Below are 21,255 nucleotides of genomic sequence, written 5' to 3'. Positions count from 1 at the left end.
GCATTAACTCCCGGAATCAGATTCGGACTCATGGACTGGACATTGCAACCATTAAACTATAGATGGCAACACCGTCCGAATATCCTAGCGATGGCGTCTACTGCGACGACTGGATATGTGCCATCTAACCATTTAATTCGAAAAAAGGAATAAAAAAGCCTAAAAATATTGTCAATTACGAAGGAATATTTCACGTATGTTATAAGCTCACATTTTCTAAAACTTCTATTCATATTAAAGCTGTTTCTAACTTCTGAACGATAAACAAATCACTTTTTGATGACGCTTTTTGCAAGAAATTAGTCTGCTTGGATTACGTCCGATGTATTTAACTTCATTAGGCGTTAATTAAATTAGATTCTTTGAGATTGTCATTCTCATTTTGCTATCCTTTAAATAAAGGGTAAAATAGTAGTTCTACACAATTTCTCATTTCCTTATGAATTTTTGATACTTTTATCTTATTTTTTTTATATTTCTTCAATCATTTTCTCAAAAATATTGACAAACATTAAGGTAGATATTTTTGGATATATGAATTATGAGGTAAAAGGATAAGGGTTGTGAAGAAATATTGCTGGTAATGTAATTAGAATGGCATGGGTATTTGAAATATGATATGAATTTGAAATATTATATACAGTTATCTATTTTAAAGTAAAGTGTATTATATGGTCGTATTATATATGCCTTCTGATTGTATTAATCCATTGATTACTGATAAGACTCAATAACCTGCACTGGGGCCCTTTGCCATACATAGTGCCTGGATCTAATGAAAAATGTAGATTTTTATTTTGTCAAAAATTAAACAATTTTCAGTCTCACGTGAGGGATAGCTAAAAAGGTAACGAGCAAATTCAGGCTAAATTTAGCTAGAAATAGGAATTATATGATTAATGAAGGCAGTTGGCTCACTGATTACAGCATTATGGTTGATTATTTCTGTGTTTTGTGACTATTTTTAAGCCTTCAGTGAAGCGACTATTAAATTTTTCCCTACTGTAATCCATTGAAAGTTGTCGTGCGTCGTTATAATGACGTGTGTATGCGACAGTGTTTAGTAGAACCAGTGCCAGGCATGCCTTCAATAGACATGGATTAGCATTCATTAGTGGAAAACTGTTGTTCGAAGTTCGATCAATCCTTTGCCACTAATTACATATGCGAACAACAACTAAGCATATACATAATAATGTTTGTGTGATTGTGTGTGTGTGTATGCGTTAATTTGCAGGATCCTATAAAGAATGTTTTTTGCAGCTTTCATCGACATCCCGGTATATATTTTATTATGCGAACAGTAGCGCACTTGTACGCATGGTCGTTCATATTTATAACTCAGCAGGAAGCGCCAGTAATAAGGTAGCCCAGCGTGTGCTTGAGAAAACCTGGCTCACGATATTGTTGTTATTCAGCAGAGTTGACCAGACTTGCCAGTTGAGAACAGTCAACACCGATCTAGCTGTCTACACCTATATGCGCGTTTCGTAAATGACGGATTTATTTACGACTTCTATTAAGGATAAATAGCAATATTCAATTAGGATACATTTAATTATTACCAACACGTGAAAATGAAACGGGATCACACTTATAATCGAAAACAGCGTTCTATCATTAATAACAATTTGGTTATTGCACCGAAAAAAGGTCTTAATGAGGAGGTTGGTAATGTATATATTTTTATATTAGGTCAATTTTATGTATCATTAGTTCTATATCGCTAAATTGCTACTGTGTTTAAAAAGGATATAGCATTTAGATTTGATTATGTCAGTCCAACTAATTTGTGTTTGCTTTTTGTTTTTAAACTAACAAACTAGTAACTAGTATTCTGTTAATGAATTACTGAAGAAAAAAAATTTCAAAATGTGTATTTAATAGATTAAAGGCAATTCATATCAGGTCTGTATTTGTAGGAATATAGGTGCCCTTATTGTAGGTTCTTCTTAGTATAATTCATTGGTTTTAGTGTTATGGTGATAATTGTCATTTCCATAGGCCTAAACTGAATAATTGATAGATGAAATGTGTTTGCCTAGTTTGAAGTTAGGTTTCAGATGTGTACTTTTTCATATACATTTAGCTTGTAATACATGACCACTATATTTTTCTTATCAATGTCATTACTTGATATTTCTTAATGATTAGTCATTGAACACATGTTATTCTGAGGGTTTCAAAGTCGCTTCTCTATCAGGAGTTCAGAAATAGGCCTAGGCTGTAGGCCTAGGCTGTAGGCCTATTACTTTCAAGGCTTTGTCTTGTTTCGAAAGCTACCTGGTATTCTAAAAAAGCACAGATACAAGGTTTGAATTTTACAATTTTAACCTATCCCAGTTTGACTTGTCCATATGACCCAACTGAAGATATGATACAATCGACTTTTAAGTTAATATTCTGTAAATTTGATAGTGTTGTTATTGGTGTTTTTCAGGCTTCTCAAATGATGGATTTGATGAATATTTATTCATTGACAGTTTTCCTTGTTGTATGCGTTTGCTATTATAATTCATTACAATGTGGATTCGTATTCGATGATGTATCAGCAATTAAAGAAAACAAAGACCTGCGTCCATATACGCCACTTCTCAATCTGTTCTGGAACGATTTTTGGGGAACGCCGATGCATAAGGTAAGTCTTGTGCACACAATCTCTTTTAACTATACTATTAAGGCAGTGATAGATTATAAGACCGATTAAATCGAAAAAGATCACGAAAGTTCCCTGGCTTATAAAAGATATCCCGAACAAAAATTCAGAACTATTTAATTGCTCAACACATTTCAAGTTTCGAAGGTTTGAAAACATGTGTTAAAGACTGTATTCTTGTTTGCGATCCAGTTTTGTATTCGTCGCCGACATTACACATTTATAGCGTGTTTGAATCTATTCACGTTGTTTTGACATTCGTGGAAACATGAAGCATTCTTGCCGATATATATACCCCCTTTGAAGTGGTGCTTTAGCTGGTCGGTTTTTGTAACTCATCCACAAAAAGCCTGTCACTCAATTGATTGCTTTCATAATGTAAGTGTTCTGTCGACGTAGATGCGATGATTATACATCAAATTTTGCATAATTTCGATGGAAGTCGTGCATTGTTACTCGACTAAAATCGATTAGCGAATCCGCGAATCGAAAATTCAATCAGCAAATTGTGATATAGATTGAATTTGTGACTGTATAGAAAGTCCGCTGTTGTGTTCTACGCAGCATTGCGTTGTTATTCATTTGAAATCTAAGCTTCTTAACTATGGTTCCGTGGTCTTGTTGTTTCTTAAGCAAGTGTGTGTGTGTCCTTTACCCAGGTAGAACTGCCATTCGTTCTTAACAACCTCTGCAATTTCAATGGCAATTTCTCACCACAAGGAGTAGAAATTCCCTTTGACCACGGGCTCCTCATGATTTGACAAAGTATTTCAAGCTGGTAGCCATTGCTACCTGGTGAATTGTACTCCGAAAGTCCAGTGTAGGGTCAAGCCGGTGTAACTAAATGTATTGAATTCAATAGGTGACGTACCGTAAGCATTGGAAATGTGAAAATAACAATAGGACCATCATAAAATATGCGCTCGTTTTATGACAATATATTATTTGCGAATGATTAGAATTGCAAATGAAAGTGTTGTATTATTGTAGGCAAACTAGCAATAAAAATAAAACTGTTCAATAAAAATGTATGACCTATCTATCAAGTATTCGAGCCCATAAAATACACATAAATGTCATGAAATATATTTTCCGTTTCAACGCTCTTAAAGTAAAAACGGTTCTTTTTATAACTTTGTTAAATTTTCGATGAATGGACTTGTGTTCGGTGTAGATAATCACGATGATTAAGGCAAATGAAGATAGCTCATGACATCCTCAGTGCAGTCTGATGCCGTTTGAAGCTCATGACATCCTCAGTGCAGTTGATGCCGGTTGAAGCTAGTTAGCGATTCTTCAAATGATTTCTCGTCTGTCATATCTTGGAGTCATAATTTGTCAAATTATAACTCCAAGGTCATATTCATCCCTATGTCAGTGACTAGCGAAGTGTTTTTCTCATTTCAGGAAAGAAGCCATAAGTCATATCGGCCTTTGTGTGTATTAACATTCCGCTTGAACTATGCTATTAGTGAATTAGAACCCATGTCATATCATCTGGTCAACCTTGTACTCCATGGTATCGTTTGCATCATGTATTTAAGGTATGTGCATATTTTTTAAGAAGACCATTTACCGAACTTTGCCGAACGCTCTTATCTTCAGATAATGGTCTTGGAATGCTCATATATCACCAATATTCCAATTGAGAAATCCAATGCAATTAAGGTCGACTGCGTTGTTTTCAGAATAAGAAGATAGGAAAAATAGCAGCAGGAAGAGAAACTGATTTAATTTTACCACTTTTTTCATGCTTCTCTGTTGTACTGGGTGTTAATACGTATTCGCTGTTTTTAGCGCGCATGCAACTGATCACACAACTTCGATATTGAGTCAGTAGTTTCTCTTTTAACACAGATTTTCAATAGCTCTTCACATCTTTTCGCGTCAATATTTTAATGCAATATAAATGACATCTTTGATGAAGAGGTGTGCGCCGGTTTGCTTTCAAAAAGCGTTGAGGATGCATCTTGACCAGCTCTATATCACAACACATGGTGAAATCATGAACACAAATCCCCATGATTTGAGTGGCTGACTTGTAGTATTGTGACAGAAGATGTCATGACGTGGTGGAGCCCTTCGGCGAGGCTTCCGCCTTTTCAATGCTCGTGGAAATGTCATTTTCCATCAGTTGTTTCCCACTGAACACACTTTACTATACTCGTCGTGTGTACCGTAGAAATCTCCATATGGTTGATTCCTTAATGACACTTTCATCTCTGGTTTTTGTGCAAATGGATTTTCCCAAATTTGTTGCTAAGAAAATAAGATTTTGTATTTCATTTTGGAGCAATGATCACATTGTTAAGTTCTAAATTCTCTTTTTACTTTCTAATTTATGGTTCTGAAATATATGTACTATGAATGTATACATGTTTGGAATTGGAAATTATGAAAGCTTTTGATTTTCTGTGTGTATGTCTCATGGCTTCACACTCTAATGTGTACCTAATGTATGTAAACTGTGTATACCCCCACATGAAGCTCGACAATAGCTATGTACACTCAGACTTGTCCAAAACTAAAAACACTTCGGCTTAAAGCTGCCCATGCCGTGAACGCTCATTGCACGCATGATAATAGATAGTGTCCAGCTAATTCACACTGAGAACTTGAATGCAGAAATAATTGATTTTAGTTATTGATCATGAATGTACGGCTTTTGTCCACACAAGCATACGTGGAAGAACCACTCCGGGGGTTGAGACTAGCTTCGGGATGGAAGTTTCTTGTCAGCTGGAAATCCACAGTTGGACGTCCTATTCATCGTCAAGGCAAAGTTGTTTGATTTTCTTTGCGCCATTGTTGTCAATATCCGATTTTTATTTATAATTTCTCCATGTTTTATTCTGTGTTTCACCTGCTAGTTCGCCACAGTAATTAACTTAGGTACAACTGAAAAATCCTAAAGCAGAAATCTTATCTTATCTGAATGCTAAGATTTTCGCTCAGATTTCTTCTTTCGAGGGCGTATTGGCATTTTCTACCAGGTATAAATGACCTTACAAAACCAACCAGAATAATCGAAACCTCATCAAATTCTTCATCGCGGATAGAATTACCGTGGGAAGTCGAAACGTGACTTCAAACGATTAATCTAAAATACCAGTAATTGAAACCTCATCAAATCCTTTGTAGATTTCTTCGAAGAAAAGTCAGGATAATGTAACATTGACATGTTCATTATCTCTGTTCACGTTAGACCGAACAAACTTTTAACACGTATTTCTCCATTTCCCCGACTTTTCGTTGGAAACTATTAAGCCTTGCGAAAACACATGTAACAGTGGTATAACTGGTAATTTCTCGATGAAAGATTTACCGGTTTGTATAACAGGCCACGTAGTATGTAACAGAAGATAACGTACTAGAGACCTCCACTACAGTTGATTCAGTGTTGATGATTCGCTTCAATTGATTGATAAGAAAATGTGGTAATTACGATTAGAATAGATTCTTTTAGGGTTATGTTCTCCATAAAATATAGATTTGTGCTCATTTACTCAGGGATATTCAGGATCTTTTTTCTGGTCGTTCGCTTTCATTTCCCTGTCTAGCTACAGGTTATGATTTTATTTTCACCCATTTTTTGATTCACAGATGCCTGTAGATTCAATTCATATTACATCTTTAGGAATTTTTATGAGAATATTTACGAGAACGTTGTTGATGAAGTCGGTTTTTCAATTTAGGACGAAGTGAAGCGTATCTCGCGCAGAAGCAGGGTATTTACATGGTTAATCAGTAGACTAAACAACATAATATAATCCCACAGCTTCTAACTGTTTACTCTTCTTCATGGTTCATATAGTTTTTTTCTTTGCCAATATATATCAGAAGTTTATTATCTGAGAGTTTTTTCCAGATGTGTTTTTTTCCTTGGTGAGAATAATGTCCTGGAGACTGGAGAAATGTTTACAAACCTATAGCATTGAGATGAAGAAATATCTGTTTCGAAATTTATGATTTCAAATGTACAGGCTTGTCAGCGGTTGAATATTCGAAACTAAATGGTTTTTACGTAGGATATGATGCATGTGTCAAAAATATGCATGTTTATTTTGAGTGTGAAAAAGATTCTAGTTTGTGTGCTGTAATGTGATTTATCAGTATTATTTCGCTTCATTAATTTCACCGATCAGAGGATGATTGATTTATCTTTCCCCTGACTGATATATATCATCATTTGACTAACATTTATGCGTGACACTTGACTTTCTCGTCGCATCCCCTGTGAGCGAAGAGCATTCAATTCGATCGGAGGCGTTGAGGTAGACTTGATTTCCCTCTACGACTGTGAATATTTCAATTAGGCAGATGATCTTCTCAAGGAAATATCATTTTCATCGAAACGCCATCGGGTCCACGGATGAGGCCGGAAATATTGATTAAGATTTCTTCTTGCTCGAAAAAACAGTAACCATCTTTCAAACCGTTACGATAATTCTATATACATTGATACCTAGTAGGCCATTGCGTTATTTAAGGGGTTCTGTTTGAGTCAGTGTGCACTACATCATCAATATTGGCGGTTTAAAATAACAATTACAATTGTGAATTTTTACTTTTTTTGTAACTACTCTTATTTTTGATAGATTTTAATGAGCTTAATTATTTTGAGAGCATGTGCACGACTTCATCAATATATCAGGGCTAGACTGGTTGTCAATTCAATTCAATTATCGATATATTCAAATCCAAAATAACTTTATTGATCCTTGATATTATATGATTGATATCATATTATTTATTGTCGACAATTTTAAGCAATATCTGCGTTATTTCTCAAGGCGTCGTCAAACTTTCAAGTTAGTTGTTTGTATTATCATCTTTCAAACTTCATTTCTTATGTTTCTATCATTGGAAAACTATCTACCATTCTATGCTTCTTTATTCTAAAAAAAGTAAAAAGCGTAGAAAAGGAAATGGGTCTTGTTTGTTTCCTCATGCATTATTACTTACCCTGTGTTCTTATTCTTTACCGGATAGTAGTATAAGCATGGGAAACCAGCATATGCGGACCCGATCAACTATACTGCAGTTGATGGACAACTCGAATGTTTTTTGTAGAGAAGCTTGTTGCTCTGTAAAAAAAGGAAGATTCTTTCCTTGCGTTACTCCTGTGTAAATGATGTTTTCATCACTGAAATGGGAAAAAAATGATATCAGCCATCTATGCAAAAAATCTTCATTCGGAATGTTTGCGGATTTACCTCGCATGATGTTTGATATTTTAGTCTCCTCTGGCTGAATAAGAAGGGATTAAGACAACGTCTAATAACTTCCTATTAATTTCTTTGATATTTTGTGTGTTACGCAGCGATGTTCATTTGCAATATCGAAATTAAAGATACGAATACGGAAATAGGGTAATAGAGTGAATGAGTTTATTCAAACATGATTTAGTTTCCAGCGGAGGGAAGGGGAGAGAGAAGTAGAGAGGCTGATGCTTTTTTCAACTCCAGAGCCCATACATCAATTATTCATAGACTCAATTATAGCAGTATCTGTCACAATAAACTTCACTAAATTAATCACGATACTGAATGCATCGCATCTAATGCATTTAACCCTCATCCCTTTATTCGCGTGTCTCGAAGATGATAAATTTTCGCTTTATTCGTTCAGAGAAATCTATTTCCTCCCCCGCGCAAGAAGGGCTCTTAATTAGAAAATTCTTGATTTAAAATGCCACTGGTATTGGCATACTGTCAGTAGATCCCTGTCTTCTATTTGTTTTTAATCGAATACACCGTGCGGCGTGCTTCATAGATCAGGTATATTAGTAATCAGCGGGCGCTGAAGACTTAGAAAATTTAAGAATCATTTTCAAATTCACCAGATTTGGCCTACTTTCACAGGCTGCAGCTTCGAATCCACAAACACAATCTACAAAATTCTGGATGAATTCTATATGCAAATGAATGATGACTCAATACCAGGAATTTGATGAATCTGCATGGTCACATTTGATAATTGCGATGAATTTAATTTGGGATGAATTTTTTAAATTTTGGGTGCAGTTTGAATGTCAATGCTATTGGGTAATTCATAGCAGCATAGCGGTCGGCGTTTGTTGGATATTTAAATGGCCTATTTATTGTCAGAAACTATAGAATCACACGTTTCGATGTTTGGTCACTAGCGAACAAATATTTGTTTATATGAATGTTTTTAATACAGTGGTGTGACAGGTGAATAGTCATCGGAATAACTGAAAATTATTTGATCCCGCGCGTTTTCGTGGACAAAAATGCCGTGCACACAATAAATTCGTGATCTGCCTTCGAAAATAGCGTTAGCGTTCTCTTTTTGAGCACTCTCAATTGCATTCGATGAGCAAACAGTTGTCCATACCTCATGCAGCCAGGTGCAGATAAGTGGTGACTGGTAGTTTCTCAAGAACCCACTACTAATATTTTATTGTTAATATAGAAAAATTTGTCGTGAAAGCAATGTAAACAGTATTATTAATATTAGACCATTTTATGAGAATTTCAACGGGACTTGACCTTCATTTTAAGGCATTTTCATCGCGCTGCCTTTATGTTTATTTACTGCCAAATAATTTATCAATAAAATGAAATTCAAAAGGCACAATTCGTTTAGTTTCTTCAAAATAATGTATCGATCATGGCTATGATGTAAAGCCTCGCCTCGCGCATCATTATTTCAGGCTTTCACTATCTTTTATTCTTCCGCTTGAATGAATTAAACACCCATCGATTTTCAATTACCGAAAGTCGTTTTTAACGCTTAGTCTCTTCACATTTATGGGTGTGAAATGCGTGTCTGTTTTACGCTGATACGTAGCGGACGAGGTTTATATCGATAAGCACTTCGATAAAATGATTAGTGATTCATTATATGTTTACGGTTCACTGCGTTGAACGTACGGTGTCAGCGGCGGATCAAACGAAATTGAATTTCCGTTTCTCGCTCTTCGAGAATCTCGAAACTCTTCTTCGCTATCAGAAAATTTACAGTTCCCCGCAGCATTATCTGAATTGCGTATGTTTCTGGTCATTGTAGATAAGACAATATTGAATTTATGTACAGTACAAAAAGAATGAGTCTTTTTTATCATTTGATTTACCCTTGCCAGTGGCGATCTCAGGATTTCTCTTATTGCTGCTGATCTAAAGTGATGCCTATGCCTATGCTCACTTATCTGTTGTTTACCGCATCTACTTCCATCCTCATTTATATAGAGGGTCTACGGTTATTTTTCTGGTTTGGCATTATCTTTTATCGGAAACATGGCGTCTATCAGTTTTCTGCCTGAGCAGAACGCCAGGAACCCTTCGAGCGAACGGGGTCGGCTCCGGGGCTTTCTAGTACATGATACGGCTACAAATTGCATCGAATACTGATTGAATGGATGTTCTTTTCGCAATCGCGGCAGCGGTTGGTCAATTTCATGCCCGTGCTACCGTTGTATAATTGATGAATCGACTCTGAAACCTGTGCCACAACTTTCACGGCAAAAACGTCTAAATGGATTCAATATGCAGGAATACCTCATCAATTTCTATAACGCATAATTTTTCGGGTTTTTTTCTCCCACTCTCTTTTTCGTGTCGAAGGATTTGCATATGATGTATACGCACTAGGACGAGTTGCTCGATGTTTCATCAACAGTTCTCATGCGAAGCGACTCAAGGAGCAAGACACGATGATCCTTAGATGATGATGATGATGATTAAGAAGTGTCGTGTTATAAGATGACTCCCGCGACGATAAGATGATCGATCATCAGATCACTAACTGTAGATCACTGCGCTACTAATCCGACTTTTTATACCGGGAAATCATTCGGCATTCGTGAACTCGACTTTGTTCAACAATGATGGTTCGTGAAATTCCAGAAACTTGAAAATATAGTATGTGTGTGGCTAATTTTGACCTCAAGATTTTCTTTATATTAGGCCATTGAATTTTTTGCCCATTCCAATAATACACGATCTTTGACTGCATATTTTGATGTGATACAATATATGAGACGGTTTATTATCTGATATGATTGAATCAAGTTTGATATCTGTATCAATGATTGATGCGCATTCCTTCCAAATATTATCAGTTTGGGTGCGTATTGACCCACAACAAACAACATGTGTTATGGCTGACAAAATACTGCGACAATGGGGACTGAAATTTCAGTTGTTTGAATATAAATCATTCATGTTGAATATGTTATTTGCACTGGAGTTGTGTTCGATCCTTCTATCTTTGAGAAAGACTTGATGCTACTAGCAGATTACTAGATATCAGTTTATTACACCTAAATACCTAGATTTCTATGGATATACAATAGATAGAGCGAAGAAAGGGTGACTTGGCCTTGAAGGACGCTCCTGAAGGAAAACGACACTCCTGTCATTAGAGACGGAACCGTTAGTCATGGACTTCTGCCCTTTTGATTTGCGTTGTTTATGGCAGATTATTGAGTGAAATGTGTATTCCAAGGTTCTAATTTTGTGGCCCAATTGCCATATTGTTAGTATATTATGCATTTTGGCTTGTCACGCAGGTCAATGCACTGTTGTTTGGCTGTAATTGCTTTTTATGAATATGGGGGATGGAGAAAATTAGTTCCCATGCTTTATAAGGTCGGTGTTTGTGCATCATGTTTGAGTCCCTTCTAAATTAGTATTTTCGCTTAAGTGTTTCTCAAGCAGAGAAACGTGTATTTTCATAACAACAACAACCTAGATTGTTGATTCTTTCGAGCAACTGTTCCTTCCTTTTTGAAAGGAGATATGTGTATTTTGCAGTTGCTTTGGATTATTTTGTTTTATCATCATGGAAGAGATAGAGATGTATATATACGCATTGTTTGTCTGGCTGAGAAAGTATGAAATGTAAAAATAAAGCGTCTGAATCCTTCGCAAAAAATGCCCTGTTTTCCAGTTACCTTTAGTAGTGGAAAACATACCTTATTTATGAAGCGAATTTTTGCGCATTGTATACAGGGTGTACACGGCAAATAAAATACTGTTTGCTCGTGCTCGATGCCCATCTACCAGTTGTTTCCGGCTTCATTAAGAAGTCATATTGTCGCCAGCTCATGTAGTTGTGACATAGCTCTGCTGTATGCACTCCCATTAATTTCAGAACTTGTAATTGCTCGCAAATGGCGTGCAATTTGACATTCGTCGTACTTAAATGGAAAATTACAGATTTATGCGCTGCGTCTGTATTTGTGCTCATTATTTTGGCTGCACGGGCTCTCGTTTGATTTGCCGACTAAGCGTTCTTAAAACCGATGGATTAATGAATATATTCCTAAATTCTCTTGAGGGAAATCGACTAAAAGCGCTTTTAAGAGCTGCATTAGTATCTGTTTTTTAATGAGTGAATATCGTCTAATATCCATGAAGTCTTTTCATTTCATGTACTTTGTCACGCTCATTTATTTCCCTCGACAGTTACATTCAATTAAAAGTTCAGAAGACTTTTCATGAATTTCAACAATTTTTTTTAACAGGCAAAGCTAAGAGCTTCAATTGCATCATCTTGTAGTCTTGAATGAAATTTGTTTTAAAAATTTCTATTTTGCAGAATGTGTCGGATGTTTTTCAGCCAAAGCACAAGTTTTTTAGCAAGTATTCTGTTTGCTGTCCATCCTATTCATACAGAAGCAGTAAGTTTAATCTGGTTACTACCTCCCAATGACTTTTTCTGAGGTCGAAAAATACCCCTCAAGAAAATACGAGTATACTTGTTACTCGTATAGGGGCCAGTAGTCCTATAAGCCACGACTAAACAAAGATGATTCGGCCCGGATCAGACCCGTGTAAAATAAGCCCATGCCTAATTAGAGAGAGCATAGTTCACTCAGAAACCACTCCCTCAATAATAAACAATGCCATGACAAAGCAAGACGAGTATCTTCCGGAAACAGCACTCCCTAATGATTGGTCCCATGCTCGGGGCTGGTCCGACATTTTTGATGGGGTCAAATTTAGCCTGAGCAAAAAACACTCGCGTGATTGCGGCTATAGACTAGTTTAATATAAGCCTAGGGTTTTTCTTACAATTGAATTAGCGCGCACACACCCCAAAATCTCACCCATGGTATTGAAGCCAGGCTTTGATAATGTATTTGTGAACTGTGTTCTTCACACACTGTGTTTGGGAATCAAACCCACGCTGCGGTTGTAACAGCTGTAGAATATTGATGCCTCTGAACGGGGAGGTCATTTTTTTCGTAGCAATCAATACTATTTATCACGACAGTCACAACAAAAACTCATTAGTATAGAGTTGCTGTAACTGCGTATTATGTATCATTTTGCAATTTGCTTTTGATCGTTCTCTGCTGACGTTGACACAACGCAATTTTCTTTGCCCTATCGAATTGCGGACAAATGGTGTAAATCTGACTGTAATTTTTCCACGCAACTGATTGAGAACCAATCAACCTCGTATTTCCCCAAATATGTTGTTGAAAGCGAGATATTTTTGGTGATTTTCAGGTTACCGGGGTCGTCGGCCGAGCTGAGGCATTGTCCTCCGTATTCTTCCTGGCCGCATTTATGTGTTATGCCCAAAAAACAAGAGGCCGAACGAAATCTGGCAAAACGTATACGAGTAAGTCATGTGTGAATTCCTGTATCAAAACGAAATTTCGTGTGGTGTAGACATGTCTTTGTCTAGATCAAATAGAAATTGCGAGCGAATGAAGTAGTTAACAAGCGTTCTTGAAAACTTTTTACATATATCGCGTGTGTTGTCAGTACCGTATGATAGCTACTTGAGAATGATAGTTGCGTAACTAAAAAAGGGCGTATATTTAAGAATTAGAAATATATGTGAAGTTTTATTTTTAATTGTTTCAGGGTGGAAATATTTGTGTTTAACTGTGATATTAGTAACGATAGCGATGCTTTGTAAAGAGCAAGGTATAACTGTGATAGGTGTATGCTGTGTTTATGAAGTATTCATTACGCAAAAGGTAAGTTCCATCATTACAGGGTCCCTACGATTCCTTGATTCCTTAGAAAAACTCTTTCTAACTGAAAATGCTTTTAAATGTGCTTTAATTTGGGCAAAATGGCAAAAAACCCATGCAATTATGAGAAATAGGCAATTAGAAATGTTTGTAGTTATTTAGTGAGTTTGCAGTTGTTCAGTAAACTATACCATTTACCGAATTAGAAATTGAATTTAGAAGTGTTAAGGATAGAAATTGCTTACAAAACCGCTGAATTAATTGTTTACCGAGATAAACAGTACCGATTTAGGAGAAGTCTACTTTTATTGGGATATGAATATTATGCAGCTAAAATTTTCTCTTTTAAGATTATGGCTGAATGATTGTTTTGTATCTTTCACTTTCTCAAACATGAAACCTTATTGAAAGTCTTGTTTTCTGCGTGTTTTCCAGATGACATTTCCACAGATATTGCGTGTACTGAACTCATTCATGCATTGTAAACCGCATTTTCCTCCATGGCTCAGGGAAGCTGTCATACGAGCTGGATTTCTCGTTGGAAGCACAATATTTCTACTATTTGCAAGGATCAAAGTCATGGGAGCTCAGCTTCCTGTTTTTACAAGGTAAGTTACTAGCCACGCTAGAGTTCTCGTCAACAGGATTTCCGTTAGTAACATCATCTTTCACACTTCAAGTACTTTGATCTTTGGATTTAGTCCTTTACGGCAGTTATGATCAAACGTTGCAAGCACCAATGCGCTATTCCTGTTGAGTTTAATGATGTTAAAACATGCTGTTATGAAATTCCTTTGAAAAAAACACCTTGAATTAAGATATTTGAGATTGAGGTAGAGTTATCTAAAGTTCATATACCATTTACCGCTCATTAACTTCATCAACAATTCTAACGTATAAATCACTTCATAAAGTAAAATTTTAACATATCTTATACATAAATCTATTGCCAATTCATTTGTAGCATTTTCATAGATTTAACCAATAAATCAATGACTCTGATATTTGTCTTGTAGATTTGATAATCCGGCATCGGTGTCGCCGTTTCCTGCCCGTCAGTTAACGTTCAACTATTTACTACCCGTGAATGTCTGGTTGTTATTGGATCCATCGCAACTCTGCTGTGATTGGACAATGGGAACTATTCCTGTCATTCGGTCAATACTAGATCTCCGCAATACTGCCACAATTGCCTTTTACGTTGTCCTCGGCAAATTTATTCATTTTGCCCTAACGCAGCAGCATGGAACACGTCCAAAAAATATCATTATGGTTAGTTTGCTATTCGTAAATGCCAAATATGGAAGTTGCCATGTAATTTAGAACGATTGGTGTAGTACTTGTGGTTTCAGCAGTTTCTATTATGAAAATGAATGTCTTATTATTTGCATGAAGCATTGCTCATTTATTATTAGCCAAAATCACGGTTGCTTGGATTGAAGCACACGCTGAAAGTGAACACTTTGTATTCACAGACTTTCCTTGTTTGTTATTACTGTGTGAGATTTGATTGTGCAGTCGTCTCGTGTTTTATGTTTCAGTGTTTATCATTTATGACTCTGCCGTTTATACCAGCTTCCAATCTGTTCTTCCCGGTTGGTTTCGTCGTAGCTGAAAGAATACTTTATACGCCCAGTATGGGATTCACAATGTTAGTAGCCCTCGGATTTGAAATAATAGTGAAAAAGAAGTAAGTATGCCAACTCGAAATAACTTTGAGATTTCTTTTTGCATGGTTATGTTAAAAAATCACAGATTCAGTCACAGTTTTCATCAGATGCGTAGAATATCCCTGAGAAAAGAGTAACATTCTTAGTAATTCTTAACGTTTAAGATGTTTTGATCATTTTGTACATTTATATCTATAAATCTGAACATTTTTATATCAGTGAAAAGTTGAAGAAAATCCTATGGGCATTGATGGTAATTCTTATTCTAACTCACACAATGAAAACGATCGTCCGAAATAATGACTGGTAAGAATATTAGTATAGAGTTCGTGGACATTGTTAGATGGCAGCACCTACTTCAGATGACAAATTTTGCATTTCACTGCTATTGTAGGGAGTCAGAATATAGTTTGTTTAAAGCTGCCTTGAAGACGAACAAGAATAATGCCAAATTATACAACAATGTCGGTCATGCTTTAGAAAACAAGGATCAATTCAGCGAAGCTCTCAATTATTTCCAAAAGGCAGCAAGGTATTAAATTCACAAAAAATAGCTTTGATAGATCTTTAATTTTTTCATCAGGAAAGGTTTTGACATTGTATTTTCTATTCATACAGTGTCCAGCCAGATGATATTGGGGCTCATATAAATATAGGACGAACCTTCAATAATCTCCAACAGCATGCAGACGCTGAGAAATCTTATAGAACTGCTTTGGGATTGATGCCCCCAGTAAAACCAGGTAAAATATCATGATATGACTTGGAAAAAACATAGTTGGCTCATTTGGTAATCCAGCTTTCTCATGGGTAATGTTTCTTGAGAGGCTGATTATTTGAAATATTGATTTGTTCTTTCAGGTCAGTCTTACACTACAAGGATTGCTCCAAATCACTTGAATGTTTTTGTGAATTTAGCAAATCTGATCTCCAAGAATGCTTCAAGATTAGAAGAAGCAAATACAGTAAGTAAATCTCTGAGGTTTTAGTAAGTATTCCTTATTGCTGAATTGTCCTGTACGGTTTCATGGGTTTGCCTTATTTTAGCTATATAAACAAGCGATCAGCATGAGAGCAGATTGGATACAGGCTTATATCAACAGAGGAGACGTGCTACTGAAATTGAATCGAACTCTTGAAGCACAACAGCAATATGAAACAGCATTACGATATGAACCAGACAATTCTGATGTTCACTATAATGTAAGTTCCCATAAATTGATTTACTGACGCTGAGATATGTTGTCATAATTTGATGTTACCATTGTTGACTTATTGTTTTTTTGAAGTTGGGCGTTGTTTTTCTTGAGCAAGGCAGGACACAAGAGGCGATTAAATGCTTTGAAGAAGCCTTGCGATTTGATCCTGAACATAAGGTTTGTTATTGATTCTATGATTCATGCAATTACATGTTTAGGCTTGCATTTTGGAAAAATTATTTTTCTCCCTCTATTTTGCAGCAAACATTATTTAATTCTGCCGTTTTGATTCAAGAAACTGGAGATCCAAGAATGAGACCAGCTGCATATAAGAGGTATTTCACAGACAATCAAACAATTATGAATTTTGTTTTAATATTTATGGCCGTTAGTTGTAGTCGTCGTTCTTCTAACTTGTTTAAATGTTTCTAACTTTTCATAGGCTGAATAAGTTAGTGGAGAAAGATCCTAATGATGCTAAACTATACTTCAATTTGGGAATGCTAGCTACAGATGATAAGAAATTGAATGATGCTGAGTTCTATTTCAAGAAGGCAGTACAGGTATCAGTATTATTTCCTTGAAAGAATTAACGTGCAAGTGGTTTGACTAAAGATGCATATTCATTCAATTTTGGTCAAATATGAATGAAATTTTTTTTCATTTCAGTTAAAACCAGATTTCAGGAGTGCGCTATTCAACCTTGCCCTTTTACTGAATAATGATGTCAAACGACCAATGGATGCGGTACCGTATCTAAAACAGTTATTAAAGGTATATGCTAGCTCAAGCATCGGCTATTTACACCATCATATTATGCAGGTTCCGAACTAAATCTCGTCATCAATCTTATCTTACAGTATTATCCCGATCACACCAAGGGTTTGATTCTAATGGGAGATATCAACATTAATATTTTAAAAGATATAAAGGCTGCTGAGGAGGTTAGCATCTGAAAAAAGTTTTGTTTTCAATCCGTAACGATTTCCATAGATTAGTTTTGCAGAGAATTATATGAATGAATTTGTGTAGCTTATAAGGTTGATAGTTCAGTGCCTTTGTACTTTTGAAATTAAGATTGACTATGCCTGTAGAATAGGTGGATTCATATTGAATTGATTCTTTTTCAGAATTTTAAGCAAATATTGCAAAATGATCCGGGCAACGTTCAAGCAAATCACAACTTGTGCGTCGTTTTCTTCGAACAGGGGCAACTGAGCAAAGCGGAAAAATGCCTGACGCACGCATTGCGTTTAGCTCCACATGAGAAATACATCGAAAATCATTTAAACATTGTTCGCGGAAAAATTGCGGCTGCTCAAAAACAAATGAATCAGAATAGAAACGGACATAAGTCGAGCAGCTCGCAATCGAATGCTGAGAAAACACGCAATGGTGCTAAATAATAGTGGACCAAATGTATAAATGTTTATATATTATTACCATATCTCCTGACAAACACTTAATATCTGCTATGCATTTCTCATGTAGATATATTGCAATACCCTACATCATTTTTTTAAAGGTACGTGTAAGTATTGCTTCGTAAATATAAGAATATTGACAAACAAATTCTACTGTGAAATAGGAATGGGTTGAGGAATGGGTTGAGGAATGGGTTGGGGCCTGTTTCTAGACTATGGACTAGCCAGCTACCATGATATTGATAATGAGAAACTGAGGAGACTGAACTGAAAAAGATCCCTGAGGGTAAAGTCAGTAACTTGGACCTAGTCTTCTGTGGCAGCTCTATATCTAATGATATTCAGATCGCGATATCAACTGCTTCCTTAAGTAATCCTTGTGTGTAATTTTATACTACATTTTGTATGCTTAAAATCACACCTGATACAGAGCTATCACTGGCTCCTTCGTGAACATATCTTCTGAAAGATTTGATTGTTAACGTTTATTTAAAAATGTAAACCTTACTATCATCGCTGACATTAATTGCTTATACATTCTGATATAAAATGATTCTAAAAGTTTAGATGGAAAGAATACCATTGAAGATATAACATTGTGTCTATGAAGCTTAAGGATTTCCTTTCAGTAGTAAGAACCTGCTTAAAAATTGTCATCTCTTTCGTAGTAGTGAAGATATTAGCTTTTCAAACTAACAAAAATAACTAATACAGTAATCTTAGTTCATATTTGCACTAGTTAACAAAACTCAACAAGTAAATGTATTAAATTTGGTCTCTTTAAGTAGGCTCACTTATAAACAACAGGGTATATCTAAAACAACTGTCTCATTAAAAATGAAATTAGTACTTGTGGTAATGAGAATGTTTCGACAACAAATATGAACAACCAGAAATTCTGAGTACACTAGACTTGGTGATTGTGTTATTGGTGGTCATACCTTGTTCTGCATTACCGGTATGTCTGCTATAGACATCTACCGGGTATTCTATTATCTAAGCTTGCTCTAATAACGTCTTGTCTGTGCCTATGCATGAAGCATCTCTTGTAAACAGGATGGAATGGTTAAAGCCAGCGGTGAACAGGGTGTATTTGTTATTTTCTTCTTATTTTTAACGATAATAATTCATTAAGGTGCTTAATGCTTAGTAATATGTGGCTTATAATCTTTTTTTTATAGATTAGACAACTGTCTATTTATTATATTGATATACATGTGTTAGTACTAGCCTTGTATTGTATTTTGCTATGAAGGTTTGTGGAAATTCATTTTACTATATTGCATGCAAAAATATAGTATTATAGAATAGTACGTGCTTATTTTTCGTGTGCGTGTAATTGCGAAATGTGTCTGTCGATTTTTTTTCACTTTGAAAATGTCATTGGCAACACCCTTATTGCTGTCATATAGCAAAGTATGTAATAAGTTCGTTCATAATTTTGGGTGGTTTGAATCTAGGAATTAAAATATTTACCGCTATGATCTGGCAGTTCAAATGCAAATTGAGGAGAAATATAGTCTAGTACAGCCGAATTTCATTATTCCAAACTTCAAATCGCGCTTTAAGACACAAAATTTATAATGCATACATGCAATGAGCCATGAAAATTGATAAATATTTTTAATTATTTGGGTGGATTTGTCAGATTGGGGTTCCACTGTAGATAGACTTTTGTATTTTCTTCGATATTGTTGTTCAAACTCAGAATGTTTGTGAAATTGTGTGTGCAATTGTAGTATTTGATTGTTTTATGTTAATTAGCTGCTTGTCGACAAATAGTTGCTGTAAAGAATAGATCTCAAAATATAACATTCATAATGAACTCCGATCTTGTCTGAACTAAATTCACTAGACAGAATGGTACGTTTTCATGTCAAAATTAGATTTATCTCTGTAAAGGGGGGTGATCGGTATATTTTCGAATTTTCTTGTGCATCTTAAGTAAAGAAACACGATTTATGAAATTTATTTCTTATTAGAGATTAATTTTGAAACATGATAAATGAAACAAAAATATGAATATTAAAATATCTTCAGTAAAATATTATTTAGCTGAGGTGTTTTAATAGGCCTTAATAAATCCGCTCTGTTGGAAAAGGGAAAGAATCTCTGAATCTTATTATTATTATTTATTGATTGATTTGAGTCAGAAACTATCGAAATGAACTCATTGAGTAGTTTTCTTTTTGATCGGTTTCTTTGTCACTTCATTATTATTTGTTAAAGAGTAGAATTATATTGGGTCATTCTGTATTCGTTTCATTTACGTGTCTCGAGTTACTGTTCATTTGGCAAAGAATGTTTTACCTCAGTATGTGTATTATACCGGTCCCTGTGAGGGGATTAGTTCTGTAGGTACGTTATGAAACGATTACAGAGGATCCTGACCGTGACTTTCTAAATGACGCATAATGCTCAAGTAAATCAAATAAAATTTGTTTTATACGAAATATCCCCGTATTCTAGTCTATTTCTATTTTTTCATCGTGGACTTTTAATCCCTAATATTTCGATGACAATTTGAGAGTCCCGCCAACGTTAGTTATCTATGACACAATGGATGATGTCACCCAATCATCAATATGACGAAGAGGCAGATTCTTATCTTGGCAACGCAGATAAACTGAATCAAACATATCTTCGTTGTCAAGAGAAAATCGATCAGTTGATTACACGCTGATGGAGGCTCCATCTCCTATTTCCTCCCGTCACAATTACATATATAGTATCGATCGACTCTCTCTCTCGTGGATCGGATGCTGCGAATGATAAGCCGTGCTAAGCGGGGCCAGTCACATGATCGATATTCCTGGAAATCGTGTGAACAATAGCGCAACAGCACAATTATAGATGACGTGAAACGCATGGAGATGGAGAGGGTGGAGTGAGCTTATACACATCATATACAATAACAAGTCAACTAATACAACGTATTGCAAACTAGAAGGAAAATCGAAGATACGGATCGAAAGATGCAAATAGAATATCGGTAAGATACATGAAAATATACGTATATGAATACATTTTTAGTTGCAGTGTCTAATAATGTGATAAGTCGACTGTCTTCCAGAAAGTGCGGCGCCAGAAATCCGCTGTAGACTGGTTAATATATTAGATTAAATTAAAACTGCATCACAAACATTTGTCGTCGAGTTAGAAATAAACGTGCTATTTATTCGAAACGCTGTATAAAATTTGAATAAATGGATGAAAATGAATAGATAATTTTGTTTCATATGACTTCAAAATAAACTCATTTCGCCCGTATTCCTGGCATTATGCCACTATCTGGATGAATTATGTATGTTTTCCGAATACTGGATGCATGTTTGATTAGCAAAGG

The 21,255-nt window shown here is 35.6% G+C and overlaps 1 protein-coding gene across 2 annotated transcripts; it reads left to right on the top strand.

Moving 5' to 3' along the window:
• Positions 1-101: 101 nt before the first annotated feature.
• Positions 102-20,345, top strand: LOC141912604 (protein O-mannosyl-transferase TMTC3-like). Of its 2 annotated transcripts, none has more exons than XM_074803909.1 (20): positions 102-194; positions 2,441-2,638; positions 4,064-4,200; positions 12,224-12,305; positions 13,141-13,255; positions 13,504-13,619; positions 14,052-14,224; positions 14,633-14,888; positions 15,158-15,306; positions 15,506-15,592; positions 15,681-15,818; positions 15,905-16,029; positions 16,148-16,251; positions 16,334-16,489; positions 16,576-16,662; positions 16,747-16,820; positions 16,928-17,048; positions 17,155-17,259; positions 17,346-17,429; positions 17,616-20,345. In XM_074803909.1, the coding sequence occupies exons 2-20, from the start codon at positions 2,450-2,452 to the stop codon at positions 17,889-17,891; spliced, it is 2,574 nt and encodes an 857-aa protein (XP_074660010.1). In that variant the 5' UTR covers positions 102-194; positions 2,441-2,449; the 3' UTR covers positions 17,892-20,345. The 2 variants fall into 2 exon arrangements, with proteins under 2 accessions (XP_074660010.1, XP_074660002.1); XM_074803901.1 differs by lacking the exon at positions 102-194 and adding an exon at positions 1,087-1,667.
• Positions 20,346-21,255: the final 910 nt, after the last annotated feature.

Source organism: Tubulanus polymorphus, chromosome 1 (assembly GCF_964204645.1).
Source record: "Tubulanus polymorphus chromosome 1, tnTubPoly1.2, whole genome shotgun sequence".
Lineage (NCBI taxonomy): Eukaryota > Metazoa > Nemertea > Palaeonemertea > Tubulaniformes > Tubulanidae > Tubulanus > Tubulanus polymorphus.
This window is presented reverse-complemented; position numbering and strand designations above follow the sequence as displayed.

What these genes read in the sequence shown, in the direction of transcription:
- LOC141912604 (XM_074803901.1), top strand. Translation starts at nt 1,578, where the DNA reads ATGAAACGGGATCACACTTATAATCGAAAACAGCGTTCTATCATTAAT. An exon ending in CAGCTTCCTGTTTTTACAAG is followed by an intron (nt 14,225 to 14,632) that starts GTAAGTTACTAG and finishes TTTGTCTTGTAG; the next exon opens with ATTTGATAATCCGGCATCGG. An exon ending in GATTAGAAGAAGCAAATACA is followed by an intron (nt 16,252 to 16,333) that starts GTAAGTAAATCT and finishes GCCTTATTTTAG; the next exon opens with CTATATAAACAAGCGATCAG.